The sequence below is a fragment of the Drosophila pseudoobscura genome, chromosome 3 (genome assembly GCF_009870125.1).
Source record: "Drosophila pseudoobscura strain MV-25-SWS-2005 chromosome 3, UCI_Dpse_MV25, whole genome shotgun sequence".
Lineage (NCBI taxonomy): Eukaryota > Metazoa > Arthropoda > Insecta > Diptera > Drosophilidae > Drosophila > Drosophila pseudoobscura.
The window spans coordinates 11,450,734-11,471,366 of record NC_046680.1 but is presented as its reverse complement, the minus strand read 5'-3'; the positions used below and the strand labels follow the sequence as shown (position 1 = coordinate 11,471,366).

Sequence of the window (20,633 nt, the reverse complement as noted above, 5' to 3'; positions counted from 1 at the left end):
AACAATAAACATTTGATAAACCTTGACAGTTTAACTTTTCAGAAATCAAACAAATATTCGTGTTTGATTGTTTTTTTTTCACTATAAATTTCCAGTAAAGTAAATCGTTGATGAAGGATGGTCCTACTTCTGCATGTGGGCCTTGCCATTGCCATGGTAATGATCCCACTCCTACCGCAGGGGTCCGCCTACAACTATTGCCACAATGATACCCATTTCTGCCTTGCGGCCAACAGGCAACACTTCATGTGCCGCCTGGATGCAGAGCTTCCGCCCGTTGCCGCTTACAAGGGCACCATTCCGGACACCAAGAAGTTTCATGCGATCATTCTGAAGCAGCTTAACTCCTATCGAGACAGGTTGGCCAGCGGTTTCCTGGAGACACGCAGCAATAAAATCTTCCCTGCTGCCAAGCGAATGCGAGAGCTTATCTGGGATCTGGAGCTGGGCTACATGGCCCGCAGCCACGCCTCCACGGTGTCGTTCAAGCACTCCGAATGCCGGGCCACCCAGCGGTTTCCGATGGCAGGCGAGGCGCTGGGTGTTGTGGGCTCCACAATGGACCGCCGCAGCATGTCCGATGTACTAAGGTTGGCTTTCGATCGGATGTTTGATGAGCACCTAGATGTGAAGGATCCCGAGTCGCTCATATCAAACTTTGATGGCAGCAGAGACATAACTGCCGGTCACTTCAGTACCATTGTCAGCGATCGCGTTTCGCGTGTGGGCTGTGGGGTCGCTGTGGCCACAGAATGCAGTGACGACCTGCCCCAAGGGCATTGTCACTTCCTTACCTGCCACTTTGACTTCACCAATATTCAGGGCTCGTATGTATATAAGGAAGGACCACCTGCCACCGATTGCCAGATCTGGGAGGCGGACCCCAGTAAGGACTATCAGCATCTTTGTGGCAACGAGGGAGGAATATTCGGACAGGTCAGTATATACAGCTGCTGCACCTGCTCTTTTATCCCATGTGCCTCCCCTCTTTAGGATCATGGCGATGAGGACTTGAGTAATACAACAAGAATCTTGGGTGTTTAATATACATATATTCTGTATTATGTATGCTATGCTTCCTATGATTTCCTTGTCGTACGAGTACCAAAGCTCAAGCGTAACATCCGAAATACAATTGTTACAATTCCTACGATCCTTTTTTAATTGAACTAACATTGACCAGGCCAGTTCGGTTCGTTTGGTTTGCTTCTTGTGTGATTTAATTACAAATTTAATTGGAATATATGATGTATTTTTTCAACATTTCTGTAGTTGTTTATTTTTAGTTTGATTTGTTTAATCTTCATATCCATTTAATACTCTAACACTCTCTAATAGCTAACAGACTTAGTCAGTTTTTGCTTTTACTATCGATTATGGTACCTTTACTATTTGTTATCTTTGTTTCATTTCTTCTACCAATTTTGGCTTTTATCTGCTTCGTTTACGAATGAAACCCCCTTCATCGCGGAACACTATTTGTAGCGTAAGATTAAACACGTATCATACTATATATTGATCATTCAAAGATTCTAGATTGGGACAATACGAGTACTATTTTACCTTCAGATTACGTTTATCAGATCGTTTGGATTAATACATAAATAATTAACGTTGTGCCGTTTCATATCGTGTCGTCGTATCGTGTCGATGAAGTTAACTTAGTTTCGCATAGACTTTCAGGAGATCGGATCAGAGCATCAGTATCCCCGCCACAGAGCACAAAAGTGCCGACTAGCTTAATCTATCGCTTGGCTGCTGTTCATTTTCGTTAGTAATTAGCAATTCTCGGAATCCAAGGGGTTGGGTGGGGGATAAGCCCAGACAGAGCTACGAATACGAGTATACATTTTCAAGGGCACTGGAATGCCGGCCAACTACACCTTATTGTTGGATCATGTTCAGAGTAATTCTTCTAGTTTTCTATGCATGTACAAAAATACATATAAACCCTACAGATAAAGCAAAGTTTTGGGGAATTTCGGTACGATAAGCTCGAGTTTTACCGCAGTAGTGGGAGCCGAGTGCCAAGGCCTTCCACAATCGTTTCATTCGAGGGATATAAGAACCCTAAAGGAAAGAACACACTCAGGGATATTCATATTTTCATCTTCAAGGTGGGTTAATGCCTATATTATAATTAGTTCGTCTTCGATTCGATTTGATTCGATTCGTTTGCAAAATGTTGCCCAAAATTTTGGCTTTGCTTACATATCTATAAGTCCTACACTCGACACCAAAAATATATGTACTTATCGCCGCTTTCTTTTCTTAGGGACATTCCATTCCCAATTGACCTTTTTAAGGCCCTTTCGCTTGCGCTGGCTGGCCAATTGGCATTCCATTCTATGAATTACTTTACTTGATACTCTAGAATAACAAACATATACATATCAGTGCACTTGTATGGCAAAAAAGTGTGCAAACATTCAGTGCAAATTAAGTGAAGCTGCTCCTTCTCTTTCCCAACGGGGTCTCTGTACGGGTGTACAGAATAGGAGGAGTATTATAACGTTTTACACATACTCGTACAAGCTTGTGAAGCTTCGTTTCGACTAATGTTTTACTAATTCTATAAGACAATGGGACATCTGTTCAGCAAATCTATAGCCCACCAGAGGGACTGGGTTCCGGGTCTCGCTCTACAAAATGGTGCATCCAGAGCCGTGCATTACCTCGCTGATGAACATGGGGGTGCCGGCGCCCAAGCCGCCGTCTGTCTTATGGTGCTCGTTCTGGAAGAAATCGGGCGAATTCTCAGTTGAATTGGGATGGGGATGGGGGGATGGATACTTCTACTCACATCATCGTAATCGCAGTCGAAATAATTACTCTGGCAGTCCATGCACCGACAGCTCTCGGACATTTTGCATGTGATGCCCCATTGCTTGGCTAGATCCTTGTATATCTCCTTGCTCGTCTTGTTGCTCATCATTTCCGGTGTGAGAAGATTGGTGTGGCAATTGGGTTGCTGATGCTGCTGCTGAAGTTGCTGCTGGCGACGTCCGCTGCGGGAACGGGAAGCCACCGAGCCAGAGGCGGAGCCGACACAGCAGGCTTCCTGGCACTGCTGGCTATTGCTGGAGACGGGCCTTGAATTGGAATTGCCACCTGCGATACAGTGGTTAGGGGGTAAGGGGTAGATAAGTGACTTATGCATGATGGTATTTGGCCTCACCCTCGTTGTAGTTGTAGCTGCCGCGGTTCAAGAGAGGGTCATAGAATGCTGCTGCCTGACTGCTGGTGCTGGCCTCGTCCCCGTCGAGAGCCCCTTCCTCCCCCTGCGCTCCACGCTCCTCGCTGCACTGGGCACACTGGTCGTCCGTGCACTGGCCATCTGCATCATCCCCATCCTCCTCGCCGGCGTAGAGCTTCTCCGTGCACCGGGAGGATGCCGCCATTTCCGTTTCTAGCAGAAACTCGTTCACGCTAATCGTGTTGAGGTCGTCCTCCGGGCAGTCAAACTCCGTGTCGCTCTGCTGCTCCAGCTCGAACACTCCCTCGGCGATCGGTTCCCCCTCGTTGTTGTTGTTGTTGTTGCTGTTGCTGATGTTGCTGCCGCCACAATGCGAGTAGTTCTGGTTGAGATTCTGCTGGTTCTGCTGGCAGTCCGGATCGTTGCATAGGCTGCTACTGGTGCTGCTGCTGCTGTCCCCCCCCTCCAGCTGCTCCTCCAAGGCGGCGCTGAGCTGGGCCGCACTGTGCCGCGAGCTGTTCGCCGAGCTCCTGCGACTGTTCTGGTTGGGCGTGGCGGCGCTGTCCAGGGATACCTGTCGCTGATGCTGGGACAAGCGCGTGTCCTCCTCTAGCACATGCTCGTAGGAAGGCGGTGGGGTGGTGGGCAAAATGTCGGCGTCAGTGTCCGTCAGCGACTCGTTGATGCACGGCGTGCGGCTCTGGTTGAGGTAACCTGCAAGAGATCCAATGATGAGCATGCAACCACGAATTCGAAAAGGAATATTTAAATCCAGAGGAGGAGGATGGTGCATTAGAATGCAGAGTTAGGAAAATGCTTTAGTGCATGCTCGAAGGTACACTAGAAGGTTCATGCTGGCTAATTTATAGAGGGTTTCACTTCCAATACTAGGATCTTTTGTTTTTATCTAAATACGTATCTCTACAGTCCCCATTCCTAATACGGGTACTTACGCATACTGTTGCTGTTCAGGTTCAGGGCCTTATTCTGTGGCAACAGGAGCTTTCGCTCGCTGCTCATCGGACCCAGGCCATTGCAGTCGGCCAGGTCTAGGCTGGAGCTGCTGCTGGCCTCCACCACGTGTTGCTGGAGCAGCTCTTGTTGTTGCTGATGCTGCTGCTGCTGCTGCTGCTGGTTGCCCAAGAGGGCCTCGTTCACCTGCGGGTCCGGGTCGTGCTCTTGCGATGTGCTCCGGGAGCTGCCCATGCGGAACTTCAGCTTAAATGGCGCCATGGCTCTGAGTCTCCCCCACTCGAGACGTATACGAGTATATAGGTAGGTAGGTATGTATCGACGTGTATCGGTGGATCCTCCTTCAATTCTCTCTAGCAGCTGTACTTTCCGTTGATGTGCTTTCTAGGGATATTAGCATTGGACCTTGTCTTCTGATCTCACGACATTGAATGAAAGAGTTACGGAAGATACAGGACGTAGAACAAGATAAGTAGAGAGGAAGATATATAAACAGAAACAGATATAGATACAGATACAGAAACAGATAGGTACAGGATACAATTTCAAATATTATAGAGAGTGAATGGATAGAAATTACACGGATATCAATGCATTTACATGGTGGAGTCTAGTGGAGTGGAGTGGAGTGGAGTGGAGTGGAGTGGAGTGGAGTGAACAATATGGATGTTTGAATATGGATTTTGTGTGTCGGGCTTTATTCGCTGGCCTGCTTACATGCACGGGCTTTGTTTTAAATAAATTACTGCAGCTTAATTAATGCCTCTGATTATTTTCCACTTACCCGAACGCCCAGCCCGAATCGAATCCAATCGAGTCCAGTCAGCTGTAATTTAATGATAACAAATTTAATTATGATTTCACTAAAACTGCACTCGTCGGAGGACAATACTCGGAAGCCCCAAACCAAAACACCCACACGGCAAAAATCCACATGCAGGCGAACAGAGACAGTCGGACTATTACCAACACACAAAGACAGAGCGGACGGAGTTACAATCCAAAAGCATCACAAACAATATATATGTTCATGCCTTTAAATATGTATTTGTGTGTGGCATTCCCAACAAATTAAAATTCAATAAAAACACATTATAATTGAATTATGTAGCGATTTTTATACCCGATACTCAAAATGAGTATAGGGGTATATTAGGGGTATTTGCGTTGTGTAACGCCCAGAAGGAGGCGTTTCCTACCTTCAAAGTATATATATTCTTGATCAGCATTAATAACCGAGTGGATAGAGCCATGTCTGGCTGTCCATCTGTCCGTCCGTCCGCCTGTCTGTCCCTATGAGTGCCTAGTGCTCAGTGATAGTTTGTATCCAGACTTCTGCTATATATATCTGTTACAGTATTTTAAAACTTCGCCCAGCCCACTTCCGCCCCCACAAAGTATGAAAGTCTGGGGATTCCACAATTTTAAAGATACGAGAAAATTAAGAACGCACCATATCTACCAGATTGCCGAATCAGATTGGATTTGTATAGCCAAAAGTAACAAATCGACCTGATTTTCTGTCTATCTCGCACGCAGTCTGTCGTCTGCCGGAGGAGAGCCATACTGAGAGCCATAGGGTATAAATGTACAACTACGGTCGCAGCAGCAACTCACAACGTTTTCACAACTTCGATGTGCAAATTCATTTAAATCAGTCTTATAAGAGAATCTCTCTAACCTATTTCTCTATCTAAAAAAATCTCAGAAAAATGGGCCAATTTCGGCTAATGGTGTATTTTTAATCTTTAATTAACCAATGTCGTCTATCTAATTAAGGCCTATTGTAAATTTTTCACGTTAAATGTTTCCGGGACCACTGTCCAGTTCGACATCATTGAAATGCCCATATGTACATAAATGTATGTACTCCTACATATGTTTACTATTTTGAAATTATATAAATTACTTCCTTGCAATGTGAATCGCTATAATTCATCTTTCTGTTTGTTTGAGACTTTGTCAAATTGGATGCTAAAAACTTAATTTAAATAAAATTCGGATTATGATGTGTCGTTGCAAGATATAGATACAGATCTAATTAATCAAAAATATAATTAATGGATAGCATAGCTACATTTGCGAAAGAGTTGATGGGACGAAGCCTGTTGCTGCACCCATTTCCGACTTAATGAGACCTGACTGTGGCTGTTTGACCAATTTAAAGCGCGCCCCCTCCTCACACTTGAGCTGTTTATAGTTTCCACGAGCACTAGAAAGCGACAAGTTGTTGCAAGTTTGGATCTCCGCCCACTCAAACAGCTGTCTGTCCTGGCAGACTGTTCTCATTATTATGCAGATTACACAGCACCCAGATTCAAATGCAGCGCCAAGGACCTGAGACGAGAGGAGGTCTCCACCCAACACCTACGCATATTGGAGGGACCGGGAGAACCACCTACGGGGTACTCGTAATTACGAGTGTGTGTGTGTAGAAACTATAATTATGCTTATTGGCTGCTGCACGGCGAGAAAACTCATTTCCTTAGGGGACGGGACCCAGATGATGCAGGATGACGCACTTTGTGTGGGTGAATGTGAATCCCAATTACGGCGGCCATAAGTGTGGCAAGTGTTTCGTCTATTTGAGTACCGGTACTACATAATCATCTTTTGATAGATTCTCCACGGAGAAGAGGGTTTTCCTCTGTGTGCGCTCTCCCACTCTTTGCTTGTTAATTCCGCAAACATTTATCCTTGCATATTTGCAGACAATAAACTTCCAATTGCTGTTGACTCGGCAAGCAGGTTCGACCAAGCAGAAGAGAAGAAGGCCCACAATCCACGGCGGTATGGATCCCCGCTCAGTTCCCTGATTGGATGCATGCAAATCCCCAGCTTGTATATTCATAAGCAGCTGCCATGAGATGGGATGGAACGCGATGCGAGGCCCGAACAATGGCAATCATCCGCCATCGAGTCTTCACCATCCTTCCCAAACCCCCACCCACCCATGCAAGAGAGCATATTCGCTGCTGTACATACATATGTACTTTCATTCGCATGTACCTTCATTTCACTGAAAAACCCCTTTCTATGGAGTAGCTTGCGTTCAGGTTCAGTGGCTCAGAATCCGCTGGATTAGTTTGCTGAGTGCGGGGTCTCAGACGAGTGTGCCGTACCACAACCGAAATACTCTGCCGCGGTGACAGTCCGATGTCGTGGGCGTGTCCTTGGAGCAACAGTTGGCAACAATAGGATAGGTAGATGCATGCATTTATAATGCACCCCACCCGCAACGTCTTGGCAGCCAACAGAGCCATTGATTATGAATTCTTAATGAATGCCGGAAAGTCAGGCAAACGCATGAGTTTCGCATAGAATGGGAGTGCGGTGGAAGTGGAAGTGGGAGGAAGGGTAAATGCTTAATCTTTAATCGAGACTTTTGACTCGCAGCCATGGCAGAACAATCTATCTGACATTCTCATTAATTTCACAGCAAAGAGCTAGCAGGGCCGGAGTTGGCCCTAGATTTACTGTCTAGTTTTACTGCCCCCTCTCCGGCCCCACAACTGTCCTGTCCCACGCTGGCCACGTGGGCACGACGTCTTCTTGCAGTAAATTGTTTTTTCTCGTAGCTGTCGCAAACAAAGACATTACATATTGGCCGTGAGAATTCATCAAATATGTAGTACGAGTACCGTGCCTGGACCATAGTGACTCGATCGCTATAAATAGCCACCTCTGACCCAGATAGTACTTGCATTTTACAAAACAAAAAGCAACAAAAGACAACTGAATTGTATATTGCCATTTCATGTGAGCTCCCTCCCGCAGACACCGCTCCAGGCTCCAGGCTCCTCGCTGCAAGCCATGTCAAATACAAAGCATAAATAAATGCATTTCAACTTTGGCCATCGTGTGGCCCGAGCAATAGGAGGAGGATATGACTGCTTTTGACGCGTCCGAGGTCGCTCCCCCGCCTGTTCAATCCAAAGCGCAGCACAGCAAAGCCCTTTGCTGCTATTCTGGCCAATTCTGCGGGCTAAAAGCATCGCCTGAGGAACTGTGAAACTGTATCTGCGAAATGCAGAAGATGCAAATTGCTTTCCTTTCTTTGTGGTTATTGGATTGGATGCCATCAGCATCAGCATTACCCTGCCCCGACGCCCAGGTCTGGTCATAAAATCAAAAGGAAAGTGAGCGCTCTTTTTCTGTTGGCCATTATTGGGAAACGTTTGCCGCGAAATGGAAATGGAATGAATATTTAAGTTCTGTTTTTTATGCTCCTGAATTTTGGGGGTTCCATCAAAAGGGGATTGTCGCCGAACACCCATCAATGAATGGAAGGCAAAACAATTACGCAAATTGGATATTAATTGGCTGCTCCCGCCGACACTCGAACCGCAATTACTGGCAAAGAATGAGGGGGGACGGGGCGGTGCGACCACGTAAGCAAACACACGAACAAGTGTCAAAGGGATGGGTGTGGAACAGGGATAGGGGATGGGGGATAGGGGATGGGGGATAGGGGATAGGGGATAGAGGATAGAGGGTGGGAATAGGGACATCGATATCAATGCCTATACCACTGCTCCCACAGAAGCAAAACACGACGATGATGGAGTGCCGGACCCAGCCAGGACATGGCCAACAATGGCATCATCATCGCCATCGACAGCGACATCAGCATACGGGACGGGACTCATTGAAATGAATGCGGCGCAATACGCGGAGACTCAGTGGGAGAAGGCAATGCGACGAGGCCCATACACATCCACATCCATTGTGGCCGTGGCATGTTGTCTCTCTCTCTGCCCCCGCTCTGGAAAGCTGATACCTAATTGTGTAAACAGCTCTGGGGCTTGGTCATTGCCACTTTATTGCCTTATTCTGTCTTCACTCATATTGCGGTAGACGGACACTCGCTTTCTCGATTCTTTATGTCCGACTGGCACTGACTCCTCGCCAGGCAATGAAAAATCGAAAAACACATGTCAAAGCCTTCGGCTGAGGGTGGGGATGGTGATGGTGATGGTGTTTTGGATTGAATGCACTCACCTGCCCAGAAGCCTACATCCAAATAGACATTCTGATCAATTTATTCGTTAAACACTTCCAACTTCATGAACCTTTTGGTTACTCCGATTTCACTCTAATTACAATAGAAAGTACACTTTTCCTGACTGCACTTTGGGATTTTGTGTTTCATTTATGTTTTTCCAGACGTGCACACAACTCGGGATCTGACTGCCACAGACTGTGAAAAGGTGGCCGAAGGACGGAGCTTTTATTGTCCTCCGCTCCGCGGACGAGAAAGCTTTTGAGATAGGGGAGAAAGCTCGACAAAGGACGGCGCCTGCGCTTCTCTCCTTCCGGCAATTCTGTCTCATTGTTTTGCACCGTTTAGTGCTTTGCATCACAAATCCTTGCGTGCTCTGCTTTACCTCGCCCATTCGCGTGGATGAAGCACCAATCCCCCGCCCCCTTCCAACCTTCTATCCCTTCTTCTATCACTTTTATTTTTCATTGACAATTTATTTTGTCCGTCCTTAAAGTTTCATCGTTAATAATCTCAACCCCGCCGACCTGGTCACCCTCATCCAAGAGGTTCAACTTGGCCTTGATCCGTCCGCGGGGCATGATGGCGGCCCAGTCGCTTGTGTCGAATAGAACATCTTTTATCCAATACATACGGCTGGGAACCGGCCACACATTCCACATCCTTAAAGTCAAGCCTGCTTGAATTGAATTCTTGATAAATCTGCGGTAGAAGGTACGGATGGAGGCACAGAACGACATTGAGGGTACCTCCACGGGCTTTAGCTTGTATCCCCCAATGCCTGAATTCGTGTGGAGCTCCAGCGTGAATTTGTGATGGTCCTCGAGAAACGTTCCAGCCCCATTGAGGTAGCGATCTCGGCTAAAGATTTTCAAACCGATTACGACCATTCTTCCGCAGCCATGTTGGTCACTTCGTAAGACTGTTGTTAGCGCTGTATTCGTTGGAGGAGTATGGGAAAGTGGCCGAAGTCAGGATACATATGTATCCTTTCACACTTCCAGCAGAGCCACTAAAACAGGCAACATCCCCATTGAATTCTGTCCGAACATTTGAGCTTTGCTTACACCTTGGCACTGTTTTACACAACCTTTTCTACTACAATATCGAATCAAATAAAATACCCAAACGGTGATGTTATTTCAGAATTTAATATCAGATGCCCGCCAAAATCATGCTGCAAAATGTTCCACTCTAATTAGACATTACATTACTCGTACATTATTTTATTCTAATTTGCTTACCTCGACTAGACTGCAATCATTTTCGGAATTATTTTGCTTTTATAGTTAGTGAAGTTCGCTTTTCATTTATTCTAAATTGTCTAATATATTCCCAAAATCTAAAGGATTGGAAAAGCCTTCTTCGACATAGACCATTTCTGAGCTTTTATATTATCAACTAATTTATTTGATTAGGATTTGATTCTTCTTAGATTGTAACAACAGGCGTGGATCATTTTTGTACCGCAAAAATATTTCGCTTTTGAAAACATCGAACTTTCTCCGATTCACATTGTTCTGCTGTTCTCGCCAAGCAGGCCTCGCCTGCTTCCTCTGGAGGCCCCAATGGCCAGTGAAAACAGGCGTCAGTACATAGAACTGATATCCAGCAATATGCATTTCATAAACCTGCAAAATATATTGAGTTTTTGATTGAAACCCGGCATAAATTACTTCAATTGCTTACCTGGGAGTTCCTGGTGAACCCATAGCCTGTGAATCGTTCGTCGTGCGCTGGTGCACTGTCGATTGCTATGTAAAATGGTTCATATAAAAATTCAAAATTTGTAACGACGTGGCTTATAGAGACCTCCGTATCGTTTGTATTCGAAGATAACCATCTGAAAAATATTAGTTGATTTATAAACGAGGCCAGAGTAAGCATACCATAAACATATGCCGAAACTATAATACTTACTTGCTAAAATTTGTCGCGTACTGGTTGTAGATGAAGACTTTTTCGTGAAATGGCCTCGCCAGACCCTTTTTCATTAACCTCTGAAGGCCATACTTTGAGCGGGGAAACGAGGCTCGAACGTCTATCTCAAAGGTTGGTATTACGTAGGCGCAGTTCTTTGAGCAATTGGCGGTTTTCAAGAACTGGTTGAGTTGATGCACACTGTTCGTGCTTGGGACTATGTCGATGTCTGTGAGAAAGGTGTACTTTGTCTGACAACCTTTCCGGGCTAAATTTCTCATGTGATTTTGGGGATAGGGATTCCTTTGTCGCCACTGCAAACTTTTCAGGGACCGGAGTTTCAGCAAAGCCTTCAACGTTCTGTCTGGATACTGGCAGTCGAATTTTCCCCTCAAATTAAACGAAATGGATACGAGTCGGGGCAGCTTATCGTAGTCGGGTGGAGTGAGCAAGTGGAAAGTGGCGTTTTCCCTTATGTTTGGGAAACAAAGCCGCATATATGTAACAAAGTATTGCAAGACAACAAATTCCTCGTGGCTGGCAGAGAACACGGCCACTGACATCGGCCCTTGCCAGTTTGTAGCGACCTGAGGCAAGGAGTTCAAGCGTTCCACCGAAGTTTGAGTGGCGAGGCAGACCAAACTGCTCTCAGATGACTCGGTGTACTGTTCCCCTAGGAGAGCAAAGTCCTTGATCTTATACAAATGCTGGCTATCCCAGCGACCATAGCTCAGGTCGACATTATCGAATGCCAACGGAGCAGTGTTGTTCGGAGCGAGCAAACTGTCCAATCCTGCAAGCGGCTGTATCAACGAAAAGGCAATATCTGAGTGCTAGGGGCAGTCTGCCGCGATTGGATTTCGGGATGGAGCGATGTGCTCTGCCTTCTTGCATTTCGTCGATGCATCTCCTGCCAGCTGCTGCTTAAACAACCATAATATGTTTATCAACAGAATCGCCAGAGCAATTTTTAGAGAACTCAAATTTGATAGGTGGCACTGAGATTAAAGGTATCACATTAAAACCATTAAATAGGCTTAACAGCTCTTACATACCATAGTTTTTTTTTTTTTTAATTTGTTTGAGTGTGCCCTTCAGTGGTGTGCGATTGTTTGGCCGATCGCCTGTATGAAGGTACTAATTGCCAAGTCAGAGAATAGTAGATGTTGTGTTATAGAGTACTTGTTACAGTTTTACATCAATTTCCTCGATGAAGTCAATAAAATTAGGTACAAGTTGATGTTTTCTTTCTTAGAGATGGGACGTATTTTCTTGTTTTGTTGTACATGGTACATTATGTGAGACGCTATCGATACTTTCGGCGATTATGTGCCTCTAAGATTGTTATCGAAGTACCACTGAATCGGCATCATGTAATTCCCCGTTGGAATGGGATTTTTAGATTTTCTACTTATTAAAAATAATCGTATAATCAATAATCCATCACCATGAAATTGTACATCGTTGGCTGACTGTTATATCGTCCAATGCATTTTGAAGAGCACTTTATTTCGATCGTCGCGACGGTCTTTAGACGGCAGTTAGAATTAACTGAAAGAGGAAGTAAATAAAATTGTAGATCAGCAGACGTGGATGGCAATGTTGTACCTGCTGTATCAGCGTTTTGGTAATATCCTGTCGATTTTCCTGAATGGCATGAATTTTCCTCGCAAACAGACAGATTGCACCGAGTTGATAGACAGGTGCCGCCATTTACATTTGGCCTCTTCTCCACCAGAACTCATAGCGAACGTAAAAACTCCTTGTAAAGAATTTTTAAATTTGTCTATCGGCTTAAAATCAGCTGAGAAAAAATCTTTTATCGATGTCAGATTTCAGTATGTCATTGTATGTGAATATTTGTTTACGGTCACACACATTTTTTGCATCGCGGTCACACTGCAGTATTATATCTATGTAGAGTAATGTATACATTATATACATACATATATACACATTGAAAACAGTGAGAAAAATACAATCGAGAGTAACATTTTAATAAAAGATTAAAGCATGTTCTAAAAGCTACGATTCCAAGATGTATTGGACCCTATAAATTGTGAATCTCAAAATCCTATAATAGAAAAAACTGAATCTTCAAATACTTAGTGCATAAAGAAAAACATCCATATGTATGCACTAACAATAATTAAGAACCTGTGTTGTTAAATCGTTCATCTTAAAATCAAGTTCGCCGGCTGCATGTAAATGTACGTATAGTAGTGAGTGCAGTTGTCCTTATTTATGTACATAATGTTCTTTCAATTTGTGAAGAAAAAATCCCACGAAAAGTACCCTTTGTAATTAAATTTGTGTGTATTCATATGATAGTGTTTAATAATGCTCACCATAAACAGTCCGCTTTGCATGTACATATGTCATGTACATAAAAAGGTATATAAGAGCTAATGATTCCATTCCGGTTACGATTTCTGTATGTACTTACATGACATTGTATGTAATGTGTACATGCATACATACAAATGTATGTAGGTACTTGGTGTCCAAAGCTAATGGAGATTATTTTCGGCTTTAAGCCATAGCTGCCGTAGAACTGTCCACTGTCCCAGGACATATTTATATGTATGTACCTATAGTATGCACAGTTATATGTATGCTATATTGACTGAGCACGTCATGGCCTGTATGTACATATCGTTTTAATGGCACTGGAGAGTTGTAATACGCCTTCTTCTGATGTAAGACCACATCCACATTCTCATGGCTGTTAACAGTGAAGTGTGAGCAGTGATGTATGTATGCCTACATATGTAAATATGTATGTATGTTCGGTTGAAGACGGTGCGGGACGAACCCATTAATTACACTTGCTTTTACAGACATACACACTTACATCTGTATGTATGTACGTATGTTGGCAAATATTAATCTGGTCCAAGAACTTTTGTTTACCACGCATAGTAAATGCATAAATAAATATTTCGAATAAAGTATATAAAGTTTATTTACAACGCCCATCCCTCCAATGTTTAACCCTTTGTGGCTTTACGTCCGTCGACATTCTTAAAAATCAAATATATTCGTCATCCTGTAAAGACTCACTCACCTTCCAAGCAATTTAATTCGATTAAAAAATTCCAACTGACGAATCCCCTCCTTTGCAGGGATACATCATCACCACAAATAAACATGGAGGAGTCAAACCCCAATTATCCGGGCGCTCAACGATTGCAGAATCCAGAAGCATGGCCCAATATACATGAATTTCATCCATCGCTTATGTTTCCGGATGATCCGAGGCGGTATTTTCACAATCCCCCGCCAATCAATGCAATCGGTGGATCGCTCATACCTGCTAAGATGCCGGAGATGAGTACAGACATCAACATCAACATCGCGAACCCGATGCCGATCCCCACTGTGGAAAACACATCCGCGGACAAAACCAGAATCCCACATCCAGCCATCGCCATCCCACAGGATGTGGGGAAGAATATTACAGCAGTACCTCACGGCCACAAGCGAAAGAACTCTGTCCAAGATGCAGAGCAGGGCACGAACAAGAAAATCGGTCTAAATCTAACGGCTGCCGAGGAGAAGAAGAACCTCCTCCATCTCAGGAAGAACATTAGGGATGTGATGAACGAGAACAATCTGGACACAACCACGCTGGCGGCCCAGAAGGAGGAGGCCGAACGCTTGGCTCGCGTTGCTGGTCAACAGAAGTCAATGCGCGAAATCCAGAAGCAGGTTGTCCACAAGCAATTCTTCCGCATATTGCAGCTGGACGAGAGCGAGGGAATTGAAAGCTGTTCCGTGTCCAACCACGTGAATGTTAACGTAAATGTTAACGCTAACGATGCTCCCGTCGAGTTTCCCGAGGAGGAAATCGTGTCGGACACATTTGATGAGACGAATAGTAGTTTAAGCTGTAGCATCGACGACGTGCTAAATAAGGAGGCCAGCAGCGTGGAGCCGTCCGGGGAAGTGGTGACCATTGATGACAGTTCGGATGACGACTGCATACTCCTGTCGGAGGAAGAGGAGGAGGAGGAGGAAGAGGAGGACTTGAACGAGTCGGACGATGCCCATAACAGTGGCATGCATGTCAAGGATTTGTATAATGTTCCTGATGAAAACGGACAAGTAGTCGTCAACATTGCGCATCCCGAGGGCGAGGAGACCTTGTACTTGGCCCCCCAAATAGCCAAGGTGATAAAACCGCACCAGATCGGAGGCGTTCGCTTCTTGTACGACAACATCATTGAATCGACACGAAGGTTCAACAAATCAAGCGGCTTCGGATGCATTCTTGCCCATTCCATGGGGCTGGGCAAGACGTTGCAAGTTGTTTCCTTCTGTGATATTTTCTTAAGACACACGTCCGCCAAGACGGTTCTCTGTGTGATGCCCATCAACACGCTGCAGAATTGGTTGAGCGAGTTCAATATGTGGGTGCCCCGCTACACCGCCGACCACAACATTCGTCCGCGCCAATTCGACATTTATGTTCTGAACGACCAGCAGAAGACACTTACTGCTCGCGCGAAAGTTATATTGAATTGGGTGCAGGAAGGCGGCGTTCTGCTGATCGGATACGAATTGTTCCGACTCTTGGCCCTGAAGCTGGTGCGAACCCGCAAGCGGAAAGGCGCCAACGCCTTTAGGGCCGATGGCCACGACGCCAGCAGCGATCTTATGAATCGGGTGTTCGAAGCACTCGTTAAACCTGGTCCAGATCTGGTGATATGTGACGAGGGGCATAGGATCAAGAACTCGCATGCCGGCATATCCCTGGCCCTGAAGCAGATACGGACTCGTCGCCGCATTGTACTTACGGGCTACCCCTTGCAGAATAACCTTCTTGAGTACTGGTGCATGGTGGATTTTGTGCGGCCAAACTATTTGGGAACCCGCACAGAGTTCTGCAACATGTTCGAGAGGCCCATCCAGAATGGCCAGTGCGTGGACTCCACCCCAGACGACATAAAACTCATGAGATACAGAGCGCACGTGCTGCACTCCCTGCTGCTGGGCTTCGTGCAGCGACGCTCCCACAAAGTATTGCAGATCACGCTGCCGCAGAAGCACGAATATGTTATTCTCGTGAAAATGACGGCGTTCCAGCGGAAGCTTTACGACACCTTCATGACTGATGTGGTGCGAAAGAAGGCGTTTCCCAATCCCCTGAAGGCCTTTGCTGTTTGCTGTAAGATCTGGAATCATCCGGATGTACTGTACAACTTTCTGAAGAAATGTGAGACTGACTTAGATTTAGAAATCGACGAAGAGCTTTCGAAGAGCGCTCCCACTCCAATCACAGACTCCAATCAAGAATCCAATCCTTCATCGAACATGGCGGCCTCGGCCTCTCTGTCTCCTCTCTGCGAGAAGAAGAGCAGCGAAACCATTGAAGTGGCCTCTAATTCCAACGGAACTGAGGGCCTGTTCAATATGCCCCCGGTGGCATCCGATCTGAATGCAAAATATCTAAACAAGAGCTGCAGCAGCCCCAATCTGGCCTACGGGGAACCCCTTAATTATGGGTCGTTCGGTGCGGAAACCATAGGAAAGAACAACTATTGGATGGAATCGAGCTGTCCCATCCTGTCCAAACCGGGCTTTGTTGAGGTGATAAAACAGACGGATACAAATATGTCGAAGGACTTTGAAAGTATTACAGGATCCTCGGAAATTGTGGATCTCGACACGAATGAGATAAAAACAGTCGAAACGAACATCCAAACGCCGTGTTCCAATAATCAGCTGGACAATGAGGCCAATGCCCTCAAGCCAAGTGGTTGTAGTGTCGTGCCGGGCCTGAAGAACGTAGCCGGCGGCACTGGCATTGGCTTCGAAGCAAATAAAAAGCTGTTGAAGACTAAACGGAACGACGAATTCTCATGTTCATGGGCGGTCGATCTAATGAGGAACTATGTGGCTGGCCAAATAGAGAATTCGCCCAAAATGGAGATATTCTTTTGCATCCTGAAGGAGAGCATGCAGTTCGGCGATCGTATATTGCTGTTTAGCCAATCCCTCCTTACGTTGAACATACTCGAGGGCTACCTGAAGACCAGTTACGTGCCCGGCACCAATCAATTTTGGACCAGAAGTTACTCATACTTTCGTAAGTGTTCGTCATATAAAAACCACCTTTTTATTCAACCCAATTAATGATTGATTGCAGGTCTGGATGGGTCCACCTCCTCGCAGGAAAGGGAGAGGCTAGTCAATGAATTCAATGCAAATAGTCAAGTGAAGCTATTTCTAATCTCGACGAGGGCTGGCTCATTGGGCATCAATCTGACTGGAGCGAATCGTGTTATCATTTTTGATGCCAGTTGGAATCCCTGCCACGATACGCAAGCTGTATATAGGATTTATAGGTAAGCACAACGACCTACTGGCAATACAACAGCCATCGAATAACAATAATTTGTTCTTAGATACGGACAGACGAAGCCATGCTATGTGTATAGAATTGTAATGGACAAATGCCTGGAGAAGAAGATATATGATAGGCAAATCAAGAAACAAGGCATGTCCGATCGAATTGTCGACGAATGCAATCCCGAGGCACATCTCTCCATGAAGGAGATAACGAACTTGTGCCACGATTATGACTCTGATGATGAGGCCACAGATACTTCGAAAAATCCCCCAGTGGAAGAGCCATCAAAGGAGCAAATCAAGCCAAAGGATGAGCCTGAAGCGATACCAGAAGAAAAACAGAAGAAGGCTATTCAAGCAGATGAGAAAACACTGCCAGCAACAGAGGAGCAAGTAACGCCAAAAGAGGAGAAAATAGACCCAGCAGAGGGAGATGCGACTGCAATAGTTGAGCCTAAACCACAGAATGGCACCTGTGATGAGTCTCCGTCTAAGACGGAAAAGGAAAAAGCTGAAACCCCGATCCCCCATGTGCATGTAGACCCCATCATCAATACCCTCCTTGAGCTCCACAGACACTGTGTGACCAAGGAACCCTTCTTACACGACAGCTTGTTGGTTGATCAAAAGGATAGAAAACTGTCGCAGGCTGAGAAAAGGCAGGCTCATCGGAGCTACGAGCTGGAAAAGAAGGCTGCCGTTAATCAGAAGTTTGCCTATGCTCCCGTTAAAACGCACTACAAGATTGTGAATAATGATGGAACTATTGTGTCCCGACCAATTGCACCGGTAAGTACCTTATAAATTCATGATAAAACGTATATCATGTATGTATATAATGGATTGCAGGTAAAGTCGACCACCTCTGTCTCTGCTGGAGGACGCACAACTCGTTGGATTCCCGCAGATGTGTGGCAACGGCAGGGAATGACAGCACAGGAAATGACATTGCCGCTTGGTATGTATTTTCACATGATTCGCCTCCCTCAATCCCCGTAATAATTGAATGCTCTTTACAGATGTTGTCATCCCCACGAACTCTTCGGACAAGGCCAATATTATTCTGAAGGCTGGACAACGGGTGATGGTTTTGAAGTCCACCAAAGGCATCTACATGCAATTGGACAGCGGAAAAATAATAGCTATAAGAACGACGGCTAAAAATGAATCAGAAAAGCCGAACAAGGACGATGTAATTGACATAACGTCCGATTGTGACACAGATGTAGCAAAGCCACAAACGCCCGAGCAAGGTATACCTTGTATAACTCTTATAGTTCTGTAAATGCTTAAAGGATTTTGTTATTTTTTGCAGAAACTGTAAAGGACTTGACCTCTGACGACGAGCCACATATCGTGAAGAATAAGGAAGGCGCGCAAACAACTTCAAGCCGGATAGAAATGTCCTCGAAGGAAAGAAAACAACCCACAGAGAATCTACAACATTTTAAGCCACAAACGCAACCAAATAATAATTTAGCCGCCCCCCTTCATGCGGGTCCAAATCCACATCAGATGCCTTGTGACTTGAACTTTCCGCAGCAGACACAGGGGCCACAGCCACAGACGCAGCCGCAGCCGCAGCAACAGCAGCCGTACAAACATCAGAATCATCTACCTGCAGGCAGCGAAGGCTACAATAGTGCCAATCCTGTTCCGTCGAATGTGCCACTAGCGCATTCGCATCCGCCTGCTCCCAACGGAACAGAGACGGCAGAAAGTTCATATTTCCAACCGAAGCACTTTCAGCACTCATATCCACCCCAGTACTACGATTACTATGACAATAAGCACAAGGCCACCCCGCCCGCATCCGGCGGCTATCACATTAACAACTACACCTCCTACGGCAACTTGAATTTCGCACCCTACCATTCCAACCTACACCCATCGACAGGATACATCGGTGGGCCGTCGTCGTATGTAAACTCAAATGTATTTCCCAGACCACACTGGAGTTCGGTTGTAAATACGCCAGCGTCAAATGAGTCTATTCGACAGCCCTCGTACATCGGGAGCACTACTTACCCAATCAACGAGTGGTCGTCGCAATAACGAATGTAAATAAATGCTGCTTCTATTTATCTGTGTCCAGTTGAGGGCGAAGATGCCACTCCTCAAACTTAATTTTAATAAAAAAGGACAATTTTTTTCTCTTTTTTTAAACGTTATAAAGTTGCGCTTCTTCGCTGTTGTTTTAAAAGTAGGACTAGGTTTTGTTCTTTTAATTATACTCAAAGAGCAAGAATATTTTTTAGTTTAAGAATCTTTTCTGTTCGAAACCATTAGAAAAACTGGCTGCAAAACATTATTATATCATTAGATTAGATAATTATTCAGATCGTTATTACTGATCGCTAAACCAAACAGAATGCTTCCTATTCCTATTACTGTCTGATTAACCAGACAGCTAAACCTGTTCTGTGTCAGTTTTTACTTTGTTGCTTGGGCGTGTACTCTTGACTGGAAATACAGATAAAGGTCGGGGGCTTTATTCCTTACCGTTAAGGTTATTTTTCATTTAAGTTATTTATTACAATATTATAGTTAATTCCCTTTAAATGGATAACATTAGTTTACACATTTTCGTTATGAAAAGATACAAACGAAAAATGAATAAATATTCTTAGATTTTAACATAGTGTTTACACAACTCGTTCTATCCAAATCTATTTAATTTAGAAGCCCATGGATATGGGATAGTAAAACTCATTCGAGCAAACATTCGAAGATTGGTCTCTCTTTGGTGTGTGTAGTGCATGCCTACCTCCATCTAATAAATACAACAAAACATCTAAAAACAAATGAAAAAAAAAACATTCGAAAATATAAACAAGCTTTGATTAAAAAATGTTAGCTGTAAGAAATAAAGTAATGGTATTATACTGAAACATTCATCCGTGTAGTTCATACTTCTCCCCTCGCTTCTTGTGGTTCAACTCCTCCCAAACGTCTGTGAGCATGCCGCAATCGCGTGAATCTCAATCACAAGAGAGTAGCAATCGGGAGTACCACAGGGCAGCTATCTAAGCCCATTACCCTTTACACTCACAGAGAAAATGGCAATCAACGGAAACAAGTACATCGAGCATTTACATCCGCTTCGTTTCTTCGTCTCGCATTCGAGTACTCGCCAAATATTGAATATTCCGCTCATCCGAAAGGGCTGATTAGTATTAACTTAACTTC

General features: G+C 44.9%; 5 protein-coding genes across 5 annotated transcripts; 2 read left to right on the top strand and 3 right to left on the bottom strand.

Moving 5' to 3' along the window:
- Positions 1 to 86: 86 nt before the first annotated feature.
- Positions 87 to 1,261, top strand: LOC6898450 (venom allergen 3-like). Its single transcript, XM_002138457.3, has 2 exons — positions 87 to 936; positions 994 to 1,261. Exons 1-2 carry the CDS (start codon positions 118 to 120, stop codon positions 1,042 to 1,044), a joined length of 870 nt encoding a protein of 289 aa, XP_002138493.2. The 5' UTR covers positions 87 to 117; the 3' UTR covers positions 1,045 to 1,261.
- An 836-nt stretch (positions 1,262 to 2,097) lies between these two features.
- Positions 2,098 to 9,409, bottom strand: LOC4804326 (lisH domain-containing protein C1711.05). Its single transcript, XM_001360866.4, has 6 exons — positions 9,170 to 9,409; positions 4,953 to 4,994; positions 4,150 to 4,581; positions 3,179 to 3,910; positions 2,804 to 3,111; positions 2,098 to 2,735 (listed from the first exon to the last, which is right to left on the bottom strand). The coding sequence occupies exons 3-6, from the start codon at positions 4,427 to 4,429 to the stop codon at positions 2,643 to 2,645; spliced, it is 1,413 nt and encodes a 470-aa protein (XP_001360903.4). The 5' UTR covers positions 4,430 to 4,581; positions 4,953 to 4,994; positions 9,170 to 9,409; the 3' UTR covers positions 2,098 to 2,642.
- A 225-nt stretch (positions 9,410 to 9,634) lies between these two features.
- On the bottom strand, positions 9,635 to 10,060 carry LOC26533066 (uncharacterized). Its single transcript, XM_015184331.2, has one exon. It carries the CDS (start codon positions 10,058 to 10,060, stop codon positions 9,635 to 9,637), a length of 426 nt encoding a protein of 141 aa, XP_015039817.2.
- Positions 10,061 to 10,302: 242 nt separating this feature from the next.
- On the bottom strand, positions 10,303 to 12,803 carry LOC4804325 (beta-1,4-glucuronyltransferase 1). The gene is made up of 5 exons (XM_033377558.1): positions 12,699 to 12,803; positions 11,091 to 11,923; positions 10,860 to 11,013; positions 10,415 to 10,801; positions 10,303 to 10,347 (listed from the first exon to the last, which is right to left on the bottom strand). Exons 1-4 carry the CDS (start codon positions 12,801 to 12,803, stop codon positions 10,577 to 10,579), a joined length of 1,317 nt encoding a protein of 438 aa, XP_033233449.1. The 3' UTR covers positions 10,303 to 10,347; positions 10,415 to 10,576.
- Positions 12,804 to 12,938: 135 nt separating this feature from the next.
- On the top strand, positions 12,939 to 20,339 carry LOC6898449 (helicase ARIP4). Its single transcript, XM_015184330.2, has 7 exons — positions 12,939 to 13,300; positions 14,216 to 17,181; positions 17,242 to 17,440; positions 17,501 to 18,233; positions 18,294 to 18,402; positions 18,464 to 18,697; positions 18,760 to 20,339. Coding segments are annotated over exons 1-7 (4,983 nt in total). The 5' UTR covers positions 12,939 to 13,298; the 3' UTR covers positions 19,500 to 20,339.
- Positions 20,340 to 20,633: the final 294 nt, after the last annotated feature.